Source organism: Gekko japonicus, unplaced genomic scaffold (assembly GCF_001447785.1).
Source record: "Gekko japonicus isolate JY-2015 unplaced genomic scaffold, Gekko_japonicus_V1.1 scaffold291, whole genome shotgun sequence".
Taxonomy (NCBI): Eukaryota; Metazoa; Chordata; class Lepidosauria; order Squamata; family Gekkonidae; genus Gekko; species Gekko japonicus.
The window spans coordinates 631635-649853 of record NW_015175978.1 but is presented as its reverse complement, the minus strand read 5'-3'; the positions used below and the strand labels follow the sequence as shown (position 1 = coordinate 649853).

Below are 18219 nucleotides of genomic sequence, written 5' to 3'. Positions count from 1 at the left end.
GGCATTCCAGGAGATCTCCAGGTCCCCCCCGGAGGCGGGTGGAACTGTTTGGCACGGGTTGAAAAGGGGCCCTGGGCCCGTCCGAGCTTCCATCTCGGCACGCAGAGCATGGATTCGTGGGCAGAGCCCTGTCACGAGGCCGGTCCGTGGCACGAGGCGCCTTCCACTTCTGTGAAATTACATGAACTGGCACACTTGCAGGCTTTCTCCTTTTGAGCACAATAGGCAGGGGGAAAGGAGACCACGGGAAATCTTCTGCCATTCCCTTCCGGCTTCTGAGAATTCAGCTGGCGTGGCCTCACGGTTTTAAGTCTCTCTCTGAAGCCAGAATATCTAGATTGGTTTTCTTTGGGGGGGGGGGGGTTGTTGTTGTTTTAAAAAATGAAGCGGTGGCGCTTGGGAGGCTGAATTCCGCGCCCTCGTTTTCACTTCCCCCCTTTGCCTGCTGTGGAATTACGGCAAACACTCAGCCCTGATGTCCTCTTTCCATTTGCGCAAAGGAGGAAATGAGGCCGGTTGCGTTTTTTTTTAACCTCCTCCGACTCAAGGCCGTACGGGGATTCGAACCTGGTTCCCCTGGGCTTCCAAGGAAGGCTCCGGGCATCTCACTCTAGGCACCTTCCTCTTTCTCCTCAACCTCTCTCCATTTCATGTTTCCGCAAAGAGAGCATGCGCATTTGTCGCAGGCCGGTCAGTGTTCCCTCTAAGCTGAGGTAGTGTGGGATAGCTCACCGTTTTTTAGCCTCCGGCTCACGCATTCTTTTGTCTCCGCTCAGGAAGGAGGGCTCCAGAGCAAACTGATTTATGCAGAAGCCAAATGGCTCTCTCACAACTTTAAGGCCAGCAGCTCACAAAGGAGAATTTTTGCTCACAAGACACAGCTTAGGGGGGAACATTGAGTAGGGTTGCCTGGTCCAGCTTCGGAGATGCCTGGAGCTTTGGGGATAGTGCCAGGGGAGAGAGTTTTGGGAGAGCAGGGAGCCCAGCGGTGGGCTTCTCAGTCCCCAGTTTGGGGTGGGGGTCCCCCCCCCGGTTCACGGGGCTTCATCTTGCCATTGGCCAGTGGGAGAAGCCACGCCCCCCCCCAACACCACGTCCCGGCGTGACTTCCCTGTCGTGAAGTCGTCGCCCAGAAGTGACATCATGCTCTGGTCTGAGGGCAAAACTCTATGGTTTTAAGCCAGTTTTACCATAGAGTTTTGCCCTCAAACCAGAGTGTCCCCGCGCGACGTCCCCATCACGATGATGTCACTTCTGGGTGACATCATCATGGGGACGTCCCGGAACACCCGCCCCCCCCAATCACCCCGCCGGAGCGACGAGGGGACCCGGAAACCCTACCCAGCGGGGATGTGATGTCACTCTAGGATGTCTGTTTCTCCTAGACTCTGTGGTATACCATAGAGCTGCCCTCTGAAGCCGCCTCGTTTCCTCCAGGGGAGCTGATCTCTGTAGTCTGGAGGTCAGTTGTAATTCCAGGAGATCTCCAGGCCCCACCTGGAGGCTGGTAAATCTGGGACCAGTTCTTTTGCGGACATCCACATGTGTTGTCGCTTGTGCGTGTTTTGAGCTGGTGGGGGGAGCTCCTTTTTGAGGCCCTCGTGCCCTGTAGCCATTTCTCTCTAATCAAGGGAGTCTGGAGGCCGTGCTGGAGCTGTAAATTCCAGGAAACTCCCTTTGTGGCCCATCTCGGTGGGGACTTGGGGGGGAGGCAGGATGAAGCCAGGACTTCCTGCCCTGCGTGAGCGGATCGGTTTGCAGCCGGCAGGACAGGAAGAGAGCGCTCGGGGCCTGTTCCGAAGATGTTTGTCCGCAATAAAAATTACATTGTGTGCGTGGGGGGTGCTGCCTTTGCAGGAAGGCTTTAACAAGGCAAAGGGCCCGCCTTGGGGAAGGCCCAGGGCGGCGAAGGACGCGTCCGAGCAGGGGCAGGCGGTGAAAGCCGATCCGCATCTGGATTGAGACTATTGTCTGCCGTTCCCTCGGCCTCCGAGAGCAGGCAGGGCGGCTAAGGAGGCACAGGAAAGGGCAGTGAAGATGTTGGCGCACGTATATAGAATTTCCATTGTCCGGGAAGACCGCTAGCCAGACTTTCCAGCTTAGAATGGAGGATTAATTGGGGGTGGTGGGGGGTGGATGTTGAAGACTTATAAAGTTAAGAGAGTGTGAAGGGAGGAAACGGGGCGGGCCACCCGTCACAGCTGTGCCCCGAAAGGGCCCGGACTGGCTTTTGTCAAGCAAACAAAACAGGACTTGAATCCCCCGCCCAGGCCCGCTTGTAAATTTTGAACCTCGCTAATGTGGCGCAGTGGTTAGAGCATCTGCCTGGGAGACCCGGATTCGAATCCCCACTTTGCCACGGAAGCTTCCCCGGGCGACTTTGGACCGGAAGTGACGAAGTTGACAGTGACTCACGAAAGCTCCTACAAACATTGTTAGCCTTTAAGGTGCTCCTGGACGCTTGCTCTTTTCTACTTGGCCAGTTTGGTGTCGTGGTTAAGTGCGCGGACAACCGGGTTTGATTCCCCACTCCTCCACTTGCACCTGGCTGGATGACCTTGGGCAAGCCGTAGTTCTGACAAGAGCTGTCCTTGAAAAAAGAGCCGTTTCTGTCAGAGCTCTCTCAGCCCCACCTACCTCCCAGGGTGCCTGTTGTGGGGAGGGGAAGGGAAAGGTACCAGATGGTACCTCACCCCCATGAGACTCCATCAGATATCCAAAGCCAATTCCCCTCTTTGTTGGCGCTCCTGCGGGGAACCTGGCACTTTTTTTCATTGTTGGTGGGGGTGCACAGAAATTCAGCATTTCTGGTCCAAGGTTATCTTTTCCATCAAAAATATAACCGCGCACTCGATACCACTGCAACCTGAACTAATATTACTCGATTTATGGAATGCCCCTCATATACCCAAATGCAGCCAAGACCTCATTTCGACTCTGCTAATAGCTGCCAAGGTGGTTATTGCGAGTAGCTGGAAATCCACCGACAAACTTCTTCTTTCCTCTTGGCGCTTAAAAATCTGGGACTTTTACATCATGGATAAACTCTCTGATGCAGTGGCTTCCTCTACTAATAGTTCATGTTCAAAATCTACTTTACGCACGAAATGGTCCGCTCTGAGACACCTTCGGGTAGTGAAGGGCGGGGTATAAATCCAATCTCTTCTTCTTAAGTGCGCGGACTCTACTCTGGGAGAACCGGATTTGATTCCCCACTCCTCCACTTGCAGCTGCTGGATGACCTTGGGCAAGCCGTAGTTCTGATAAGAGCTGTTCTCTCAAAGGCAGTTTCTGTCAGAGCTCTCTCAGCCCCACCTACCTCACAGGGTGTCTGTTGTGGGGAGGGGAAGGGAAAGGAGATTGTAAGCTGCTCTGAGACACCTTTGGGTAGTGAAGGGCGGGATAGAAATCCAATCTCTTCTTCTCCTTCTTCTTCTTCTACTGTTTTTTTTTTAAAAGATGAAATAAATAAATGGAGTATTAGGTTCACAACTGGTTTGGATGGCCCAACCTCAGAGACCGGATATCTCTGTTGGCCAAACGCTGAGGACTATTGGCAGGGATGGCTTTCCAGGGACCAAGGTCCTTTCCGCATTTGCCCGCCACTCCGGATTTTCTCAGTGTTCGAGTGGAAGCAGTTTAAGTTCACGCCAAAACAGCACCCAAATAGGCCGGGACAACAGCAGGCTGGAACTGTAATGCAGGATTGGGGGGTGGGGGGGGAGACGGACGGACCTGGATTAAAAAGAAGGCTGAATTCGATTTTAGTGCAGAATGGCTTGGAAGATACTGTGGTGAACATGGATTAAAAGGAGAGTGCAGAAAAGGGCCTACGTCTGGCTTGAGAGCCAGTCTGGTGTTGTGGTTAAGTAAGGTAAAGGTAAAGGTTTCCCTTGCTCGAAAGCCAGTCGGATCCGACTCTAGGGTTGCGGTGCTCATCTCCTTTTCAAAGCCGAAGAGCCAGCGCTGTCCGAAGACGTTTCTGTGGTCATGTGGCCGGCATGACTAAACACCAAGGCGCACGGAACACTGTTACCTTCCCACCAAAGCGGTACCTATTTATCTACTTGCAATGTCTTGCTTTCGAACTGCTAGGTTGGCAGGAGCTGGAACAAGAGACGGGAGCTCACTCCGTCATGCGGCACACTCGGGTCTTGATTAAGTGCACGGACTCTAATCTGGGAGAACTGGGTTTGATTCCCCACTCCTCCACATGCAGCTGCTGGTGTGACCTTGGGTCAGTCATAAGTTCTTTCAGAGCTGCCCTTAAAAGGGCAGTCCTCGAAAGAGCTCTCTCAGCCCCACCTACCTCACAGGGTGTCTCTTGTGGAGAGGGGAAGGGAAGGGAAAAGCGATTGTAAGCCACTCTGAGTGAAGGGCAGGGTATAAATCCAATCTCCTCCTCCTCCTTCTTGAGACTTCTCTGTGTGATGGGACTAGCCGTTGCCAGAGGTCTATCAGAGAATAAGCCATTTAATAAACTCTTACTAGACCAACTCAGTGGCTCATAGCAGCTTGCAAGCTCTCCAATTCTCTTCATCATTGCACCCCCCCCCCCCCCCCCCGTCATGGTGTTAAGAGGTACACTTGCTATCCTCCAGGCCGGGCCAGGAGATCTTGCAGAATGGCAACTTATGCAACTACAGAAATCAGTCGCTGTGGAGGAAATGGCTGCTTTGGAGGGTGGGCTGTGTGACATGATGCCCTGTTGGGGTCCCTACCCCTCAAACCCCTGCCTTCCCTAGTCTCCACCAGTGTTCCCTCTAAGCTGAGTCAGTGTGAGCTAGCTCACAGTTTCTTAGCCTCCGGCTCACGCAATTCTGTCTTAGCTCAGGAAGGAGGGCTCCAGAGCAAACTAACTGATGCGGCAGCCAAATCGCTCGCTCACAAGTTTAATGCCAGCAGCGCACAAAGTAGGATTTTTGCTCACAAGACTCCGCAGCTCAGAGGGAGCACTGGCACCCAGTGTTCCCTCTAAGCTGAGTTAGTGTGAGCTAGCTCACCGTTTTTTAGCCTCCGGCTGACACATTTTTGTCTTCGCTCAGGCAGGAGGGCTCCAGAGCAGTGCTCCCTCTAAGGTGAGTTAGTGTGAGCTAGCTCACAGGTTTTTAGCCTCCGGCTCACACATTTTTGCCTCCGCTCAGGAAGGAGGGCTCCAGAGCAAACTAATCGATGCAGCAGCCAAATCGCTCGCTCACAGTTTGAATGCCAGTAGCTCACAAAGTAGAATCTTTGCTCACAAGACTCCACGGCTCAGAGGGAGCATTGCCGGGACCCCCAACTCTCCAGGGGTTTCCCAAACTGAAGCTGCCGTCCCGTTAAGGAGGCCCAGAGGCGGTTTTCTGCTATTAGTGTTTTTGTTTCACCTGCTTCTGAAGGGCTCTTCTGAATCAAATTCCAGGCCCAGCAGAGCAAATACTCACCCCGTCGGATTGCGTGCTCGGGGGCTCCAACCCACAATCTTTTCCCCCCCTTCTTCTTTTTTTAATTAATAATTTAAGTTTAAATGCAAACATACAGATTCCGTTAACAGCCAAACGACAAACAGCCCACAATCTGGGGTGTGGTCTGCCTCTCATTGTGGGAGGGGGAGACGGAAAACACTGCTAGCGTGGATTTGTCAGTGCGAGGAGGGCTCGCCCTGTGCCGTCCTCTGCCAGCCCTTGGTGTGTTTGTGTGTGTGTGTGTGTTTGTGTGGGGGGGTCCCTTCGCCTTTCCCATTCATCCCCCCTCCCAATGACTGCCTCGCTGATGGTTTGGAAATCTCCTGGCTGACCTTTCCCGGGGCTGGAAGCCATCCAAGACCTGCGTCTTAAAGCACAGTGAAGGTTTTTTTGGGGAGGGTTGAGTGCGTGAAAGAAAGCCCTGAGAAATGTCCTCTGGACCGCGGGAGTGGGAGAGAGGAATGCGTTCAACGGCACCGGAAGCGCCACCGAGATGCCAGGCGAGCTTCCCTGCAACCTTTGAGAGGGCGTGTTTGCGGGCTTTCCAGCAAAACGAGACTCCCGTAAGCGGAATACATGACTGCGCTGAGACGGCGGCCGGGGGGGGGCCCGCACCCGCCACTTGCCAGGGACGGCACCCTTGGAGGGCGAGAGGCAGCAGCCCCCCCTCCCCAAGCCACAAATCTAGTTGCAGCCAGCGTTCCCTCTAAGCTGAGTGAGTGTGAGCCAGCTCACCGTTTTTTAGTCTCCGGCTCACAGATTTTTGTCTTCGCTCAGGAAGGACGGGGCTCCAGAGCAAACTGATTTATGCAGTGGCCAAATCGCTTGCTCACCACTTGAATTTATTTATTTTATTTATTTTATTTTTCATATTTGTATCCCGCCCTCCCCAATGGGCTCAGCCAGTGTCCCCTCCAGCCAGCAGCTCACAGAGTAACATTTTTGCTCACAAGACTCCACAGCTTAGAGGGAGCAGCTGCACCCAGCGTCTCAAAGTTGACACTGCTCTGGTTCCTTGCAGTGGGGTTTCGTGCCCTGGACCAGCCCGGAGGGGTTCTGTCTCCTTGCTTACGCCTGTCGGGTTGCCAACTCGGTGCTGAGAAATTCCTGGAGATTTGGGTGTGGCGCCTGGGTTGGGGAGGGTTTGGGGAGGGGTGGGGTCCCCAGGGACCCCAGTGGGGTGCAGTGCCTTGGAAGCCACCCTCCAAAGCAGCCATTCCCTCTGGGGGAACTGATCTCTGCCATCTGCAGACCAGTTGTGATCCCAGGAGATCTCCAGGCCAGGCCGACTCAGTTTGGTGCAGTAGCTAAGAGCGCGGACTCTAATCTGGGAGAACCGGGTTTGATCCCCCACTCGGCCACATGCAGCTGCTGGTGTGACCTTGGGTCCACCGCAAGTTCTCTCAGAGTTGTTCTCTCAAGGGAAGTCCTCGGAAAAGAGCTCTCTCAGTCCCACCGACCTCACAGGCAGTGTCCCCTCTAAGCTAACTTAGTGTGAGCCAGCGCACAGTTTTTTAGCCTCCGGCTCACACATTGTTGTCTCGGCTCAGGAAGGAGGGCTCCAGAGCAAATTAATTTATGCGGCAGCCAAATCGCTCACTCACCACTTTAATGCCAGCAGCTCACAAAGTAGAGATTTTGCTCACAAGATTCCACAGCTTAGAGGGAGCATTGCTCACAGGCAGTGTTCCCTCTAAGCTGAGTGAGGGTGAGCTAGCTCACAGTTTTTTAGCCTTCGGCTCACAGATCATTGTCTCAGCTCAGGAAGGGATGGGGCTCCAGAGCAAACTAATTTATGCAGCAGCCAAATCACTCGCTCACAACTTTAATGCCAGCAGCTCACCAAGTAGAAAGTTTGCTCACAAGACTCCACAGCTTAGAGGGAGCAGTGCTTACGGGGTGTCTGTTGTGGGCAGGGGAAGGGAAAGGAGATTGTAGGCCGCTTTGAGACTCCTTCGGGTAGTGAAGGGCCGGGTATAAATCCAATCTCTTCTCCTCTTCTTCTTGGGTGGAGCCAGTTTGGTGTCGTGGTTAAGTGCGCGGACTCTGATTGGGAGAGCCGGGTTTGATTCCCCACTCAGCCACTTGCACCTGCTGGATGACCTTGGGCAAGCCGTAGTTCTGATAAGAGCTGTCCTTGAAAAAAGAGCCGTTTCTGTCAGAGCTCTCTCAGCCCCACCTACCTCACAGGGTGTCTGTTGTGGGGAGGGGAAGGGGAAGGAGCTTGTAAGCCGCTCTGAGACTTGTTCAGGTAGTGAAGGGCGGGTTAGATATCAAATCCCTTCTTCTTCTCTTCTGAAGGAAGAGAGGAAGCGTTATCCTCTGGTTCCTGATAGATCCAGGTATCTTTGGGCACTTCAACCGCTGTAGAAAATCCGTGGCTTCACGTCGTTTGTTGCTGTGAGCCTCTGCCTTTGTTAAGATCGAGGAATGTGTAAACGTGAGAATAACTTGAGTCCTTCCCCTTCAGAAGGGTTCTTCCGCTATTTGGCCAGAGGGGAATCCGGCTGCTGAACGGAGAAATAGCCCCCAACCCATACGTACTCCGGTTTATTTCTCACGTGTAGTGGGATAGTTTTTGCCACGATTAGAAAATTTCGGACTTGAGTTAACTCGACTTACAAGGCGGAGACTGCCTTTTTGTCAAGCCTGTATCCAGGAACTGAATTCTATTGTTAGCCGTCGTTGTTTTTTTTCTAGTGGCAGGAAGTCCCGCAGGTCAGCTGTGGGCTCTGAATGGGGGGGGGGGGATAACACTTTTAAAATACCAGTTGTCACAGTCTCTTCATCCAGTTGCACTCTGGCATCACACAGAGACAAAGGCCGTTTTCCGTTTCGAGTTGTTGCAGGATTGTCGTGGTTTTGTGTAGCCGGAGGAACTGGAAATAGCCTAAAAATATGTGTGTACGTGTTGATGATCATTGATGGTAACAGTTTGGTGTCGTGGCTAAGTGCGTGGACTCTAATCTGGGAGAACCGGGTTTGATTCTCCACTCCTCCACTTGCAGCTGCTGGATGACCTTGGGCAAGCTGTAGTTCTGTCAGAGCTGTTCTCTCAAGGACAGTCCTCTCAGAGCTCTCCCAGCCCCACCTACCTCACAGGGTGTCTGTTGTGGGGAGGGGAAGGGAAAGGAGTTTGTAAGCTGCTCTGAGACACCTTTGAGTAGTGAAGGGCGGGGTATAAATCCAATCTCCTCCTCCTCTTCTTCGTCTCTTTAATTGGATTTTGATAGCATTTTACGAAGGAATATAATGAGGAACATGCGTTTTCTAACCATATTTTTGTAGCTGATTTTCTCATGGGGTTTTCCCATTATGTCTGGGGGGGGGCTTCCACATCTTTGTCTGGGGCGTGGGCTTCCGATGATGGGAGGATGGGTTTGATTTCAGAATGTATGGTACACAACTGTCTTGCAGTGCTGACCATGTTAGGGGCACGGCTGTAACTCCTGGGGCCCTAAGTTTTTTCTCTGAGGCAGGAGGGGCCTTTTCCACCTTCTGCCAGTCCGTCCTGAGTGGGAGGATCCACCCCCTTTGTCTCTATCCCCAAGACCCATATCTTGGGGGCTGCATGTAGAGAAGGGGGCTGCTAGTGTTGCCAACCTCCTGGTGAGAAGCCAAAAACGAGAGATCGTGGGAGGAAGTGGGATACCAAAAACAACATCCGTGACAAAAGTAACGAAGAGTCGATAAAGATAAGTTGCAAAAACGTCTACCGTAGTAATTTCTGTAGAAAGTTTTCTCCTATAATCGCTCACACGCAACGAATGCTGCGCAATGTAAACAGTTCGTTTCACGATGTTTGCTTTATCTTGAGCGTGTAGCCATCCCAATTCTTATCCATTACTACTTATCCACTCTTGAAGGAAACATTCCGTGTTGACTGTCTAATAACAGAACCCCAAGGTCTTCTCATTAGATTGACTCTTCGTTATTTTTGCCACGGATGTTGTTTTTGGTATTCCTCAACCTCCAGGTGACGCCTGGAGTTGTCTCAGAACTACAGCTCCTCTCCTGAATACAGAGGTCAGTTCCCCTGGAGAAAACAGCTGCTTTGGAGAGCGGACTCCATGGAATTATACCCCGCTGAGGTCCTCAAATCTCACCTTCCTCCAGCTTCACCTCCAAATCCCCAGGAATTTCCCAACTGAGAGCTGGCAACCCTGGGGGCTGGTCTCCCCCCAATTGAGCTCCAGTTCTTTGATGCCAGTTTGGAGTAGTGGTGAGGAGCGCGGGCTCTAATCCGAGAGAACCGGGTTTGATTCCCCGCTCCTCTACATGCAGCTGTTGGGTGACCTTGGCCAAGCCACAGTTCTCTCAAGAGCAGTCCTCTCAGAGGTCTCTCAGCCCCACCTACCTCACAGGGTGTCTGTTGTGGGGAGATTGTAAGCCACTCTGAGACTCCTTCGGGAAGAGCAGGGTATAAATCCAATCTCCTGTTCTTTTTCTTCCTTTTCCTCCCAGTTTGGTGTAGTGGTTAGGAACAAGGACTCTAATCTGGGAGAACCGAGTTTGATTCCCCGCCCCTCCACATGCAGCTGCTGGTGTGGCCTTGGGTCAGTCACAAGTTCTCTCAGGAGCAGTTCTCGAAAGAGCTCTCTCCGCCCCACCTGCCTCCCAGGGTGTCTGTTGTGGGGAGGGGAAGGGAAAGGGATTGTAAGATGCTCCGAGATACCTTTGGGTAGTGAAGGGCGGGGTATAAATCTAGTCTCCTCTTCTTCTCTGAGCAACTAGGAGTACAAACTGTCACAGTGGGGTCTGTGTTCTAGGCATGCCCGCAAAAATCCCTTTGCTTCTTTTTAAAAATGAAGTCTGGGGTAGGAAGCAGTTTGCCTTGCTTTCATAACACCGCTGCCACTATTGTGCCGTGCAATAAAGACATCACAGCAGATGCCTTTAAGGCGCACTGAGGGGGTTGGTTTGTTTTTTGTTTGTTTTTAGAAACCTGGACGTAACCAAGAATGGCCTCTTTACCTTGCTGAGGGTCACCCCTCCTTCAAACTGGAATAGTAAATAATCCCCCTCCCCATGTGCTGACTGCTCACCAGTGTTCCCCTAAGCGGAGTTAGTGTGAGCCAGCTCACAGTTTTTTAGCCTCTGGCTCCCACAGCTTTTGTCTTAGCTCAGGAAGGAGGGCTCCGGAGCAAACTGTTTTGCATAGCAGCCAAATTGCTCGCTCACAACTTTAATGCCAGTAGCTCACAAAGTAGACTATTTTGCTCACAAGACTCCACGGCTTAGAGGGAGCATTTTGCTGCTCACGGTTTGCTTCACCTGTATCTTCCTTGTAGTTAACCCAATGTCAGAATGTGGTCTCTAACCTGTCTCAGCCATATCAGTCTTTTTTTAAAAATTTTTTTTAATGTGTATGCCGCTAACCCTAGCTCTACATGGCGCAAGTTGTAGTCGAGGCCTGGATTCTCCCAGCTTTGGTGCAGTGTCCCCTCTAAGCTGAGTGAGTGTGAGCTAGCTCGCAGTTTTTTAACCTCCGGCTCACACATTTTTTTCCTCAGCTCAGGAAGGATGACTCCAGAGCAAACAAATCGATGCCGTAGCCGAATCGCTCGCTCACAACTTTAGTGCCCGTAGCCCACAAAGTAGGATTTTTTGCTCACAAGACTCCACAGCTCAGAGGGAGCATCGAAGAGAAGAAGAAGAGATTGGATTTATACCCCCGCCCTTCACTACCCAAAGGACTCTCAGAGCAGTTTACAACCTCCCTTCCCCTCCCCACAACAGACACCCTGTGAGGTGGGTGGGGCTGAGAGAGCTCTGACAGAAACTGCTCTTTTTTCAAGAACAGCTCTTATCAGAACTACGGCTTGCCCAAGGTCATCCAGCAGGTGCAAGTCGAGGAGAAGAAGAAGAAGAGATTGGATTTATACCCTGCCCTTCACTACCCAAGGGAGTCTCAGAGCGGCTGACAAACTTTTTTCCCTTCCCCTCCCCACAACAGACACCCTGTGAGGCAGGTGGGGCTAAGAGAGCTCTTGACAGAAACGGCTCTTTTTCAAGAACAGCTATTATCAGAACTACGGCTTGCCCAAGGTCATCCAGCAGCTGCAAGTGGGGAATCAAACCCGGCTCTCCCAGATTAGAGTCCGCGCACTTAACCACCACACCAAACTGGCTCTCACACGTTGCTCTGGTGTGTTTAGTGGTTTCTGTGATAAAAGTTTCAGAGGGCGGCAGTTGTGTCGGCCTGCAGCCGAACAGCTGGAGGCAAGTCCAGGAGCACCTTCGAGAGCAACCGGATCTTTTCTTGGGGGGGTGCACTTTTGAGAGTCAAAGCTCCCTTTGTCAGACCTGGAAGCTCATACACCCCCACCCCCCACCCCAATCTTGTTGGTCTCTTGAGGTGCTGCTGCTCTGACCATCCTGGCCCAGACTGGCCCGATCTCATCACATCCTGGATGCTGAGCAGGGTCAGCCCTGGTTGGTACATGGATGGGAGACCACCCAGGAAGCCCAGGATCGCTACGCAGAGGCAGGCAAGGGCAAACCCACCTCTGTTTGTCTCTTGTCCTGACCTGGGTGGCCCAGGATGGCCTGATCTCTTCGTATCTCAGAAGCTAAGCAGGGTCGGCCCTGGTTAGTGTCTGGATGGGAGACCACCAAGGAAGTCCAGGGTTGCTGTTCAGAGGCAGACAATGGCAGACCCACCTCTGCTTCTCTCTTGCCTTGAAAACCCTACAGGGCCGCAATGTCAGCCTCAGCTTTTTGGCGCTCCCCACCACCACGCTGTGCCTGGACTCAAATCAAGCTGTGACAAAAATTATTTATTTATTTTATTAGATTTCTATCCCGCCCTCCCCGCAAGCGGGCTCAGGGCGGCTAACCGTCAGCGGCACCACGTGCCAAGATAAAACAGTTAAAAACAGGATAAAACAATTATGCAGCCGGCTTCCCCCAGGCGTCCCGGTGCTGCATCCCACAGGGACACGTAGGCCGAGGACGCCAAGCAGCCGGTCTGAAGGGAACCGAGGCCTGTCGGCGTGGCCGGCGTGGGCCCCCCCTTTGCCCTGGGGAAGAAAGGGTGCCCGCCAGCCCAGGCAGGGCTTGAGCCCTCTGTCCCCGGAAGGTGGCCTTGTGCCGTGGCCCTTAACCCTGAAGCCCGCCTGCTCTTCCTCAAACAGGAAAACTCCCGGCAGGAAGCGCCGCCGCTCTAGGAAAGGCCGGAGCCAGGATTTTGAGTGGGGGTGGGTGGGAGAGAGTGGCTCAGCGGAAGGCAGGGGCTCCCTGACCCCCCCGCCCCCCCGCGCCCGGGCTTCACCTGCCGCCGTTAACCCTTTCTCGCTTGCCTCCTAGGATGAGACATCAGTGAGCAGCGAGGACTTTGACATGAACGACTCCACATGGATGTCAGCTGACCAGCACCTCAACTCCAGCCTGAGCCCCAGCCAGGAGGAAGGGATGCGGAGCCCCCAGAATCTCCACAGCCAAGAGGACGGTGAGTGGCCCGTGGGGACCCCGTCCCTTGCCAAACGCATACAGCAGCCCGTTTGACCAGGAGCCCCATCTCACGCTGTGAGCACCTTGAGGCAGACACACATGAGCACATGACGTTTATGACCGTTGGACCATCCAGGGTCTCAGGGGGAGGAGGTCTTTCCCATCACCTACTGCCTGGTCCCTTTTAGCTGCAGGTGTCGGGGATTGAACCTGGGACCTTCTGCATGCCAGGCAGAGGCTCTTCCACTGAGCCACAGCCCCTCTTTACAGCTCTCCAGGGTCTCAGGTGGAGGTCTTTCCCGTCACCTCCTGCCTGGCCCTTTTAACTAGAGATGCCGGGGATTGAACCTGGGACCTTCTGCATGCCAAGCAGAGGCTCTGCCACTGAGCCACAGTTCAATCCCTGGCATCTCCCGCTAAAAGGACCAGGCAGTAGGTGATGGGAAAGACCTCCACCTGAGACCCTGGAGAGCTATGGGAAGGGGCTGTGGTTCAGTGGCAGAGCCTCTGCATGACATGCAGGAGGTCCCCGGTTCAATCCCCGGCATCTCCAGCTAAAAGGACCAGGCAGTAGGTGATGGGAAAGACCTCCGCCTTAGACCCTGGAGAGCTATGGGAAGGGGCTGTGGTTCAGTGGAAGAGCCTCTGCTTGGCATGCAGAAGGTCCCCGGTTCAATCCCTGGCATCTCCGGCTAAAAGGACCAGGCAGTAGGTGATGGGAAAGACCTCCGCCTTAGACCCTGGAGAGCTATGGGAAGGGGCTGTGGTTCAGTGGAAGAGCCTCTGCTTGGCATGCAGAAGGTCCCCGGTTCAATCCCTGGCATCTCCGGCTAAAAGGACCAGGCAGTAGGTGATGGGAAAGACCTCCGCCTTAGACCCTGGAGAGCTATGGGAAGGGGCTGTGGTTCAGTGGAAGAGCCTCTGCTTGGCATGCAGAAGGTCCCCGGTTCAATCCCTGGCATCTCCAGCTAAAAGGACCAGGCAGTAGGTGATGGGAAAGACCTCCGCCTTAGACCCTGGAGAGCTCTTGGAAGGGGCTGTGGCTCAGTGGGAAAGCCTCTGCTTGGCATGCAGATGGTCCCCGGTTCAATCCCCGGCATCTCCAGCTAAAAGGACCAGGCAGTAAGTGATGGGAAAGACCTTCCTCTGCCTGAGACCCTGGAAAGCGGCTGCCAATCTGTGTAGACAATACTGACCTTGATGGACCAATGTTTGATTCAGCGTAAGGCAGCTTTGTGTGTTTCATGTGTCTCCGGTGGCTGGAGTTTGCTTTTCAAGAAGGAAAGAGAAACAGACCTGTGAAAAGAAAGAGAAACAGACCTCCTTCTTTGGAGGTTTTCATACAGATGGCCATCTGACAGCCATGCGGATTCTGTGAGCTTAGGCAGATCTCGAGAAGGGAGGGCAGGAAGGGTTGCCTCAGTGCTCAGTTCTCGTGGCCCTTTCTCACACGCCCAGGGAAATGCCGATCACCACTTTGGGGTCAGGAAGCAGTTTTTCTCCGGGCCATTTTGGCTGGGGATCCTGGAGGGTTGTTGTTTTTTTGCCATCTTCTGGGCATGGAACAGGGTGTCACTGGGGGTGGGGTGGGGGTGGGGAGGTATTTGTGAATTTCCTGCCTTGTGCAGGGGGTTGGACTAGATGACCCTGGAGGTCCCTTCCAACTCTGTGGTTCTATGGATGTACCTGGGCGGTCATCAAAGAACAGGGGTTGCTGTTCTCCAGAATCCCTCGTCGGTGCAGATAGCCACATCCTTTGACTCTGCGATTGTGTCAGCCAGCCCCTCCGCCTCGGGGGCACAGCGGCACCGCAGGGGGCTAGCGGCAGGTTTGTAGCATCCGTGTTTCAAATTATGCTGTTTGAGTGACCAAGCCGCCCTGTGTCGGAGGTTTGACAGTCGCGAGGGTAGTGCAGATTCCGAAACACGTCACACCCGTGCCTCGTTGGCATCTTGACACCGGCTACTTGGACAGAAGGCCTTTCCGAACCGTGCCTGCGTTCGCCATTCCGAGGCAACAGCTGACAAAAGTCAGGCAGGATTCCAAAGGTGGTCTGGCGGAGCTCGATTGTTACCCCCCTGATATTCAGGATTAAACTAGGACCTGCCTGAGGCCGGGGGCCGCCCTTTCAGCAGAGTTCAGGGTCTTGTGAGCGAACCTGTAGGACGAGGAGATAGATGAAGACGGGTCGCCGTGTTAGTCTGTCCGTAAGCAGCAAAAAAGAGCAGGAGTCCAGGAGCACCTGAAAGGCCAACAAAATTTGTGGCAGAAGAACAAAGACAGAGTCCAGGGCAATGTTCCCTCTAAGCTGAGTTAGTGTGAGCTAGCTCACAGTTTTCTTAGCCTCCGCCTCACACATTTTTGTCTCCAGAGCACATTTTTGCTCCAGAGCAAACTGATTTATGCAGTAGCCAAATTGCTCGCTCACAACTTTAATGCTAGTAGCTCACAAACTAGAATTTTTGCTCACAAGACTCCACAGCTTAGAGGGAGCATTGGTCCAGGGGCACCTTTAAGACCAACAAAGGTGTGAGCTTTTGTGTGCGTGCACACATCTCCGCAGAAGGCCCCGCGTTTAGCTGTGCAGAATGGAAATCCATCAGCCTTGTGATATAAGGACAGATGGACTCACATTCTAGCTGTACCTGAAAAAGTGAGCCGTGACTCGCAAAAGCTCCTCCCCTGCCACATTTTTTTAAGTCTTTAAGGTGTTCCTGGAGTCTTGCTCTCTTCTAGTGCAGGACGTGGAGTCGCCATTCTGCACGTTGGGATCTTACTGCCGTTACAAAACTCACGAGTGACGCGCATGAGATTTAGTTGCAAGCCGTAAACGAGATAACGTTTCTTTAAAAATGGGGATTTCCCTCCTGTTCAGTTCCCGAGTAGGCTCTGCAGTCATGTCCTTTCTGATGTCATCAGAACTTAAAAGTTCCCCCCGGGTTTCTTGCCAGGTGCCTAGCCGAGTTCAAAAATACCTTAAAGGCTCCCTTTTGTTTGTCCTGCCAGTTTGGTGTAGTGGTTAAGAGCACGGACTCTAATCAGGAGAACTGGGTTTGATTCCCCACTCCTCCACATGCAGCCAGCTGGGTGACTTTGGGTCAGTCACAAGCTCTCTCAGAGCTGTTCTCTCAAGGGCAGTTCTCCCAGAGCTCTCTCAGCCCCGCCTACCTCACAGGGTGTCTGTTGTGGGGAGGGGAAGGGAAGGAGGTTGTAAGCCGCTCCGAGTGAAGGGGGGGGTATAAATCCAGTCCTCCTCCTCCTCCTCCTTCCCCCTCCATACTTTCCTAAATGTTGCCGAAAGGGAGGAAGACCAGGACATCCTCTCTTGCCTGGGGCGCCTGGCCATCCCAGCTGCAGTCAGGACGAATCCAGGCCTTGAGGGGTCTGGTGCATGAGGGGGGCTCCGTCCTTCCTCTGGATAGGTGCTGAGTTGGAGGACTGAGCTCTGGAGGGCCAGATTGGTGTAGTGGTTAAGTGTGCGGACACTAATCTGGGAGAACCGGGTTTGATTCCCCACTCCTCCACTTGCACCTGGCTGGATGACCTCGGGCAAGACGTAGTTCTGTCAGAGCTGTTCTCTCAGCCCCACCTGCCTCATAGGCTGTCTGTTGTGGGGAGGGGAAGGGGAAGGAGATTGTAAGCCGCTCTGAGACTCTTTTGGGTAGGGAAGGGCACAGTATAAATCCAATCTCCTGTTATTCTTCTTCTCTGCCACTGAGTGGACTCTGATCTGGGAGAACCGGGTTTAATTCCCCACACCATCACATTCAGCCAGCTGGTGTGACCTTGGGTCAGTCCCAAGTTCTGTCGGAGCTGCTCTTTCAAGGGCGGTACTCTCAGAGCTCTCTCAGCCCCACCTGCCTCACAGGGTGTCTGTTGTGGGGAGGGGAAGGGGAAGGAGTTTGTGAGCTGCCCTGAGACTCCTTTGGGTAGTGAAGGGCAGGGTATGAACACCAATCTCCTCCTCCTCCCTGGCCGTGACACCCAGTCTGAGTCTGGGTGTGGCTTGCAGGAGAGGAGTATGTTGTTAACGGGTGTGTGTGGGGGGGAGACACAGGTAATTAAGAAGGGGTCAAAGGTGAGCCGCGGGTGGGAGGTGCGGGAAAGGGAGGCGTCGCCTTGAACTCTGCAGAACCTGTTGGCGCTGGAGAGTAAATACGGCGGGTGGCAGACGAAGAGTCGGGGTCAGAGTTCATCTCCATGGCATTTGGGCAGAGCCGGCGGGTTGACTCTTGTGCCGCTTTCCCCAGCGAGGCTTGAATCCTTCTTTGTCCCTGGAGGCCTCTGTGTAGAGGCAGCTGTGGGGCTGGGGGGGGGGGGAAGACAGAATGCCTGGGCCCAGGGAGTGCTGGGTGGGGGGAGAGAGAGAGAGCAGCAGGAGGAGGAAGAAGAAAAACTCCGCTGTGCCTAAAACAAGAAAAGGCCATTGTCCCTGCACATTGTCCCTACACCAGTTTCCCAGCAGGGTGCCGGGGGGGGGGCAGAGGGGGGCTGTGCCCCTCCTGCCTCGGCATGCTCCAGGGCCGGAACGTGGGCCTTCGTGCCACCCGTGTGCTTTGGAGGAAAGCTGTTGTCTTCGTCCGGGAACAGGTGGGCCCACCTTTCCACGAAGTTCATCACCCTGACCACGAAGGAGATGGGAGTAAGCAGTGAAGTGGCTAAATTTGCGGATGATACAAAGTTGTTCAGGGTGGTGAAAACCAGTGAGGATTGTGAGGCACTCCAAGGGGATCTGTCAAGGATGGGCGAGTGGGCGTCAACATGGCAAATGGGGTTCAATGTGGCCAAGTGCAAGGTGATGCACATTGGAGCCAAAAATCCTAAATATAAATACACATTGATGGGGTCTGAACTGGCAGAGACTGAGCAAGAGAGAGATCTTGGAGTTGTAGTGGATAACTCACTGAAAATGTCGAGACAGTGTGTGACTGCAATAAAGAAGGCCAATGCTATGCTGGGGATTATTAGGAAGGGTATTGAAAACAGATCAGCCAATATAATAATGCCCCTATATAAATCAATGGTGAGACCTCATTTGGAATACTGTGTGCAGTTCTGGGCACCACACCTTAAAAAGGATATTATAGCTTTGGAAAAAGTGCAGAAAAGGGCAACTCGAATGATAAAAGGGTTGGAACACTTTCCCTATGAGGAAAGGTTAAAGCGCTTAGGGCTCTTTAGCTTGGAGAAATGACGACTGAGGGGTGACATGATTGAGGTTTATAAGATTGTGCATGGGAAAGAGCAGGTAGAGAAAGAGGTACTTTTCTCCCTTTCTCACAATACAAGAACCCGTGGGCACTCCATGAAATTGCTGAGCGGT

At 53.3% G+C, this 18219-nt stretch overlaps 1 protein-coding gene across 1 annotated transcript in view; it reads left to right on the top strand.

Annotated features, from left to right (window-relative positions):
* NOL4L (nucleolar protein 4-like) overlaps nt 1-18219 on the top strand; it is a 198080-nt gene that overhangs the window by 136632 nt on the left and 43229 nt on the right. The window contains exon 5 of the mRNA XM_015426171.1: nt 12753-12894. Within this exon, the coding sequence (XP_015281657.1) occupies nt 12753-12894 (142 nt within the window). The remainder of the gene's footprint in view (nt 1-12752; nt 12895-18219) is intronic.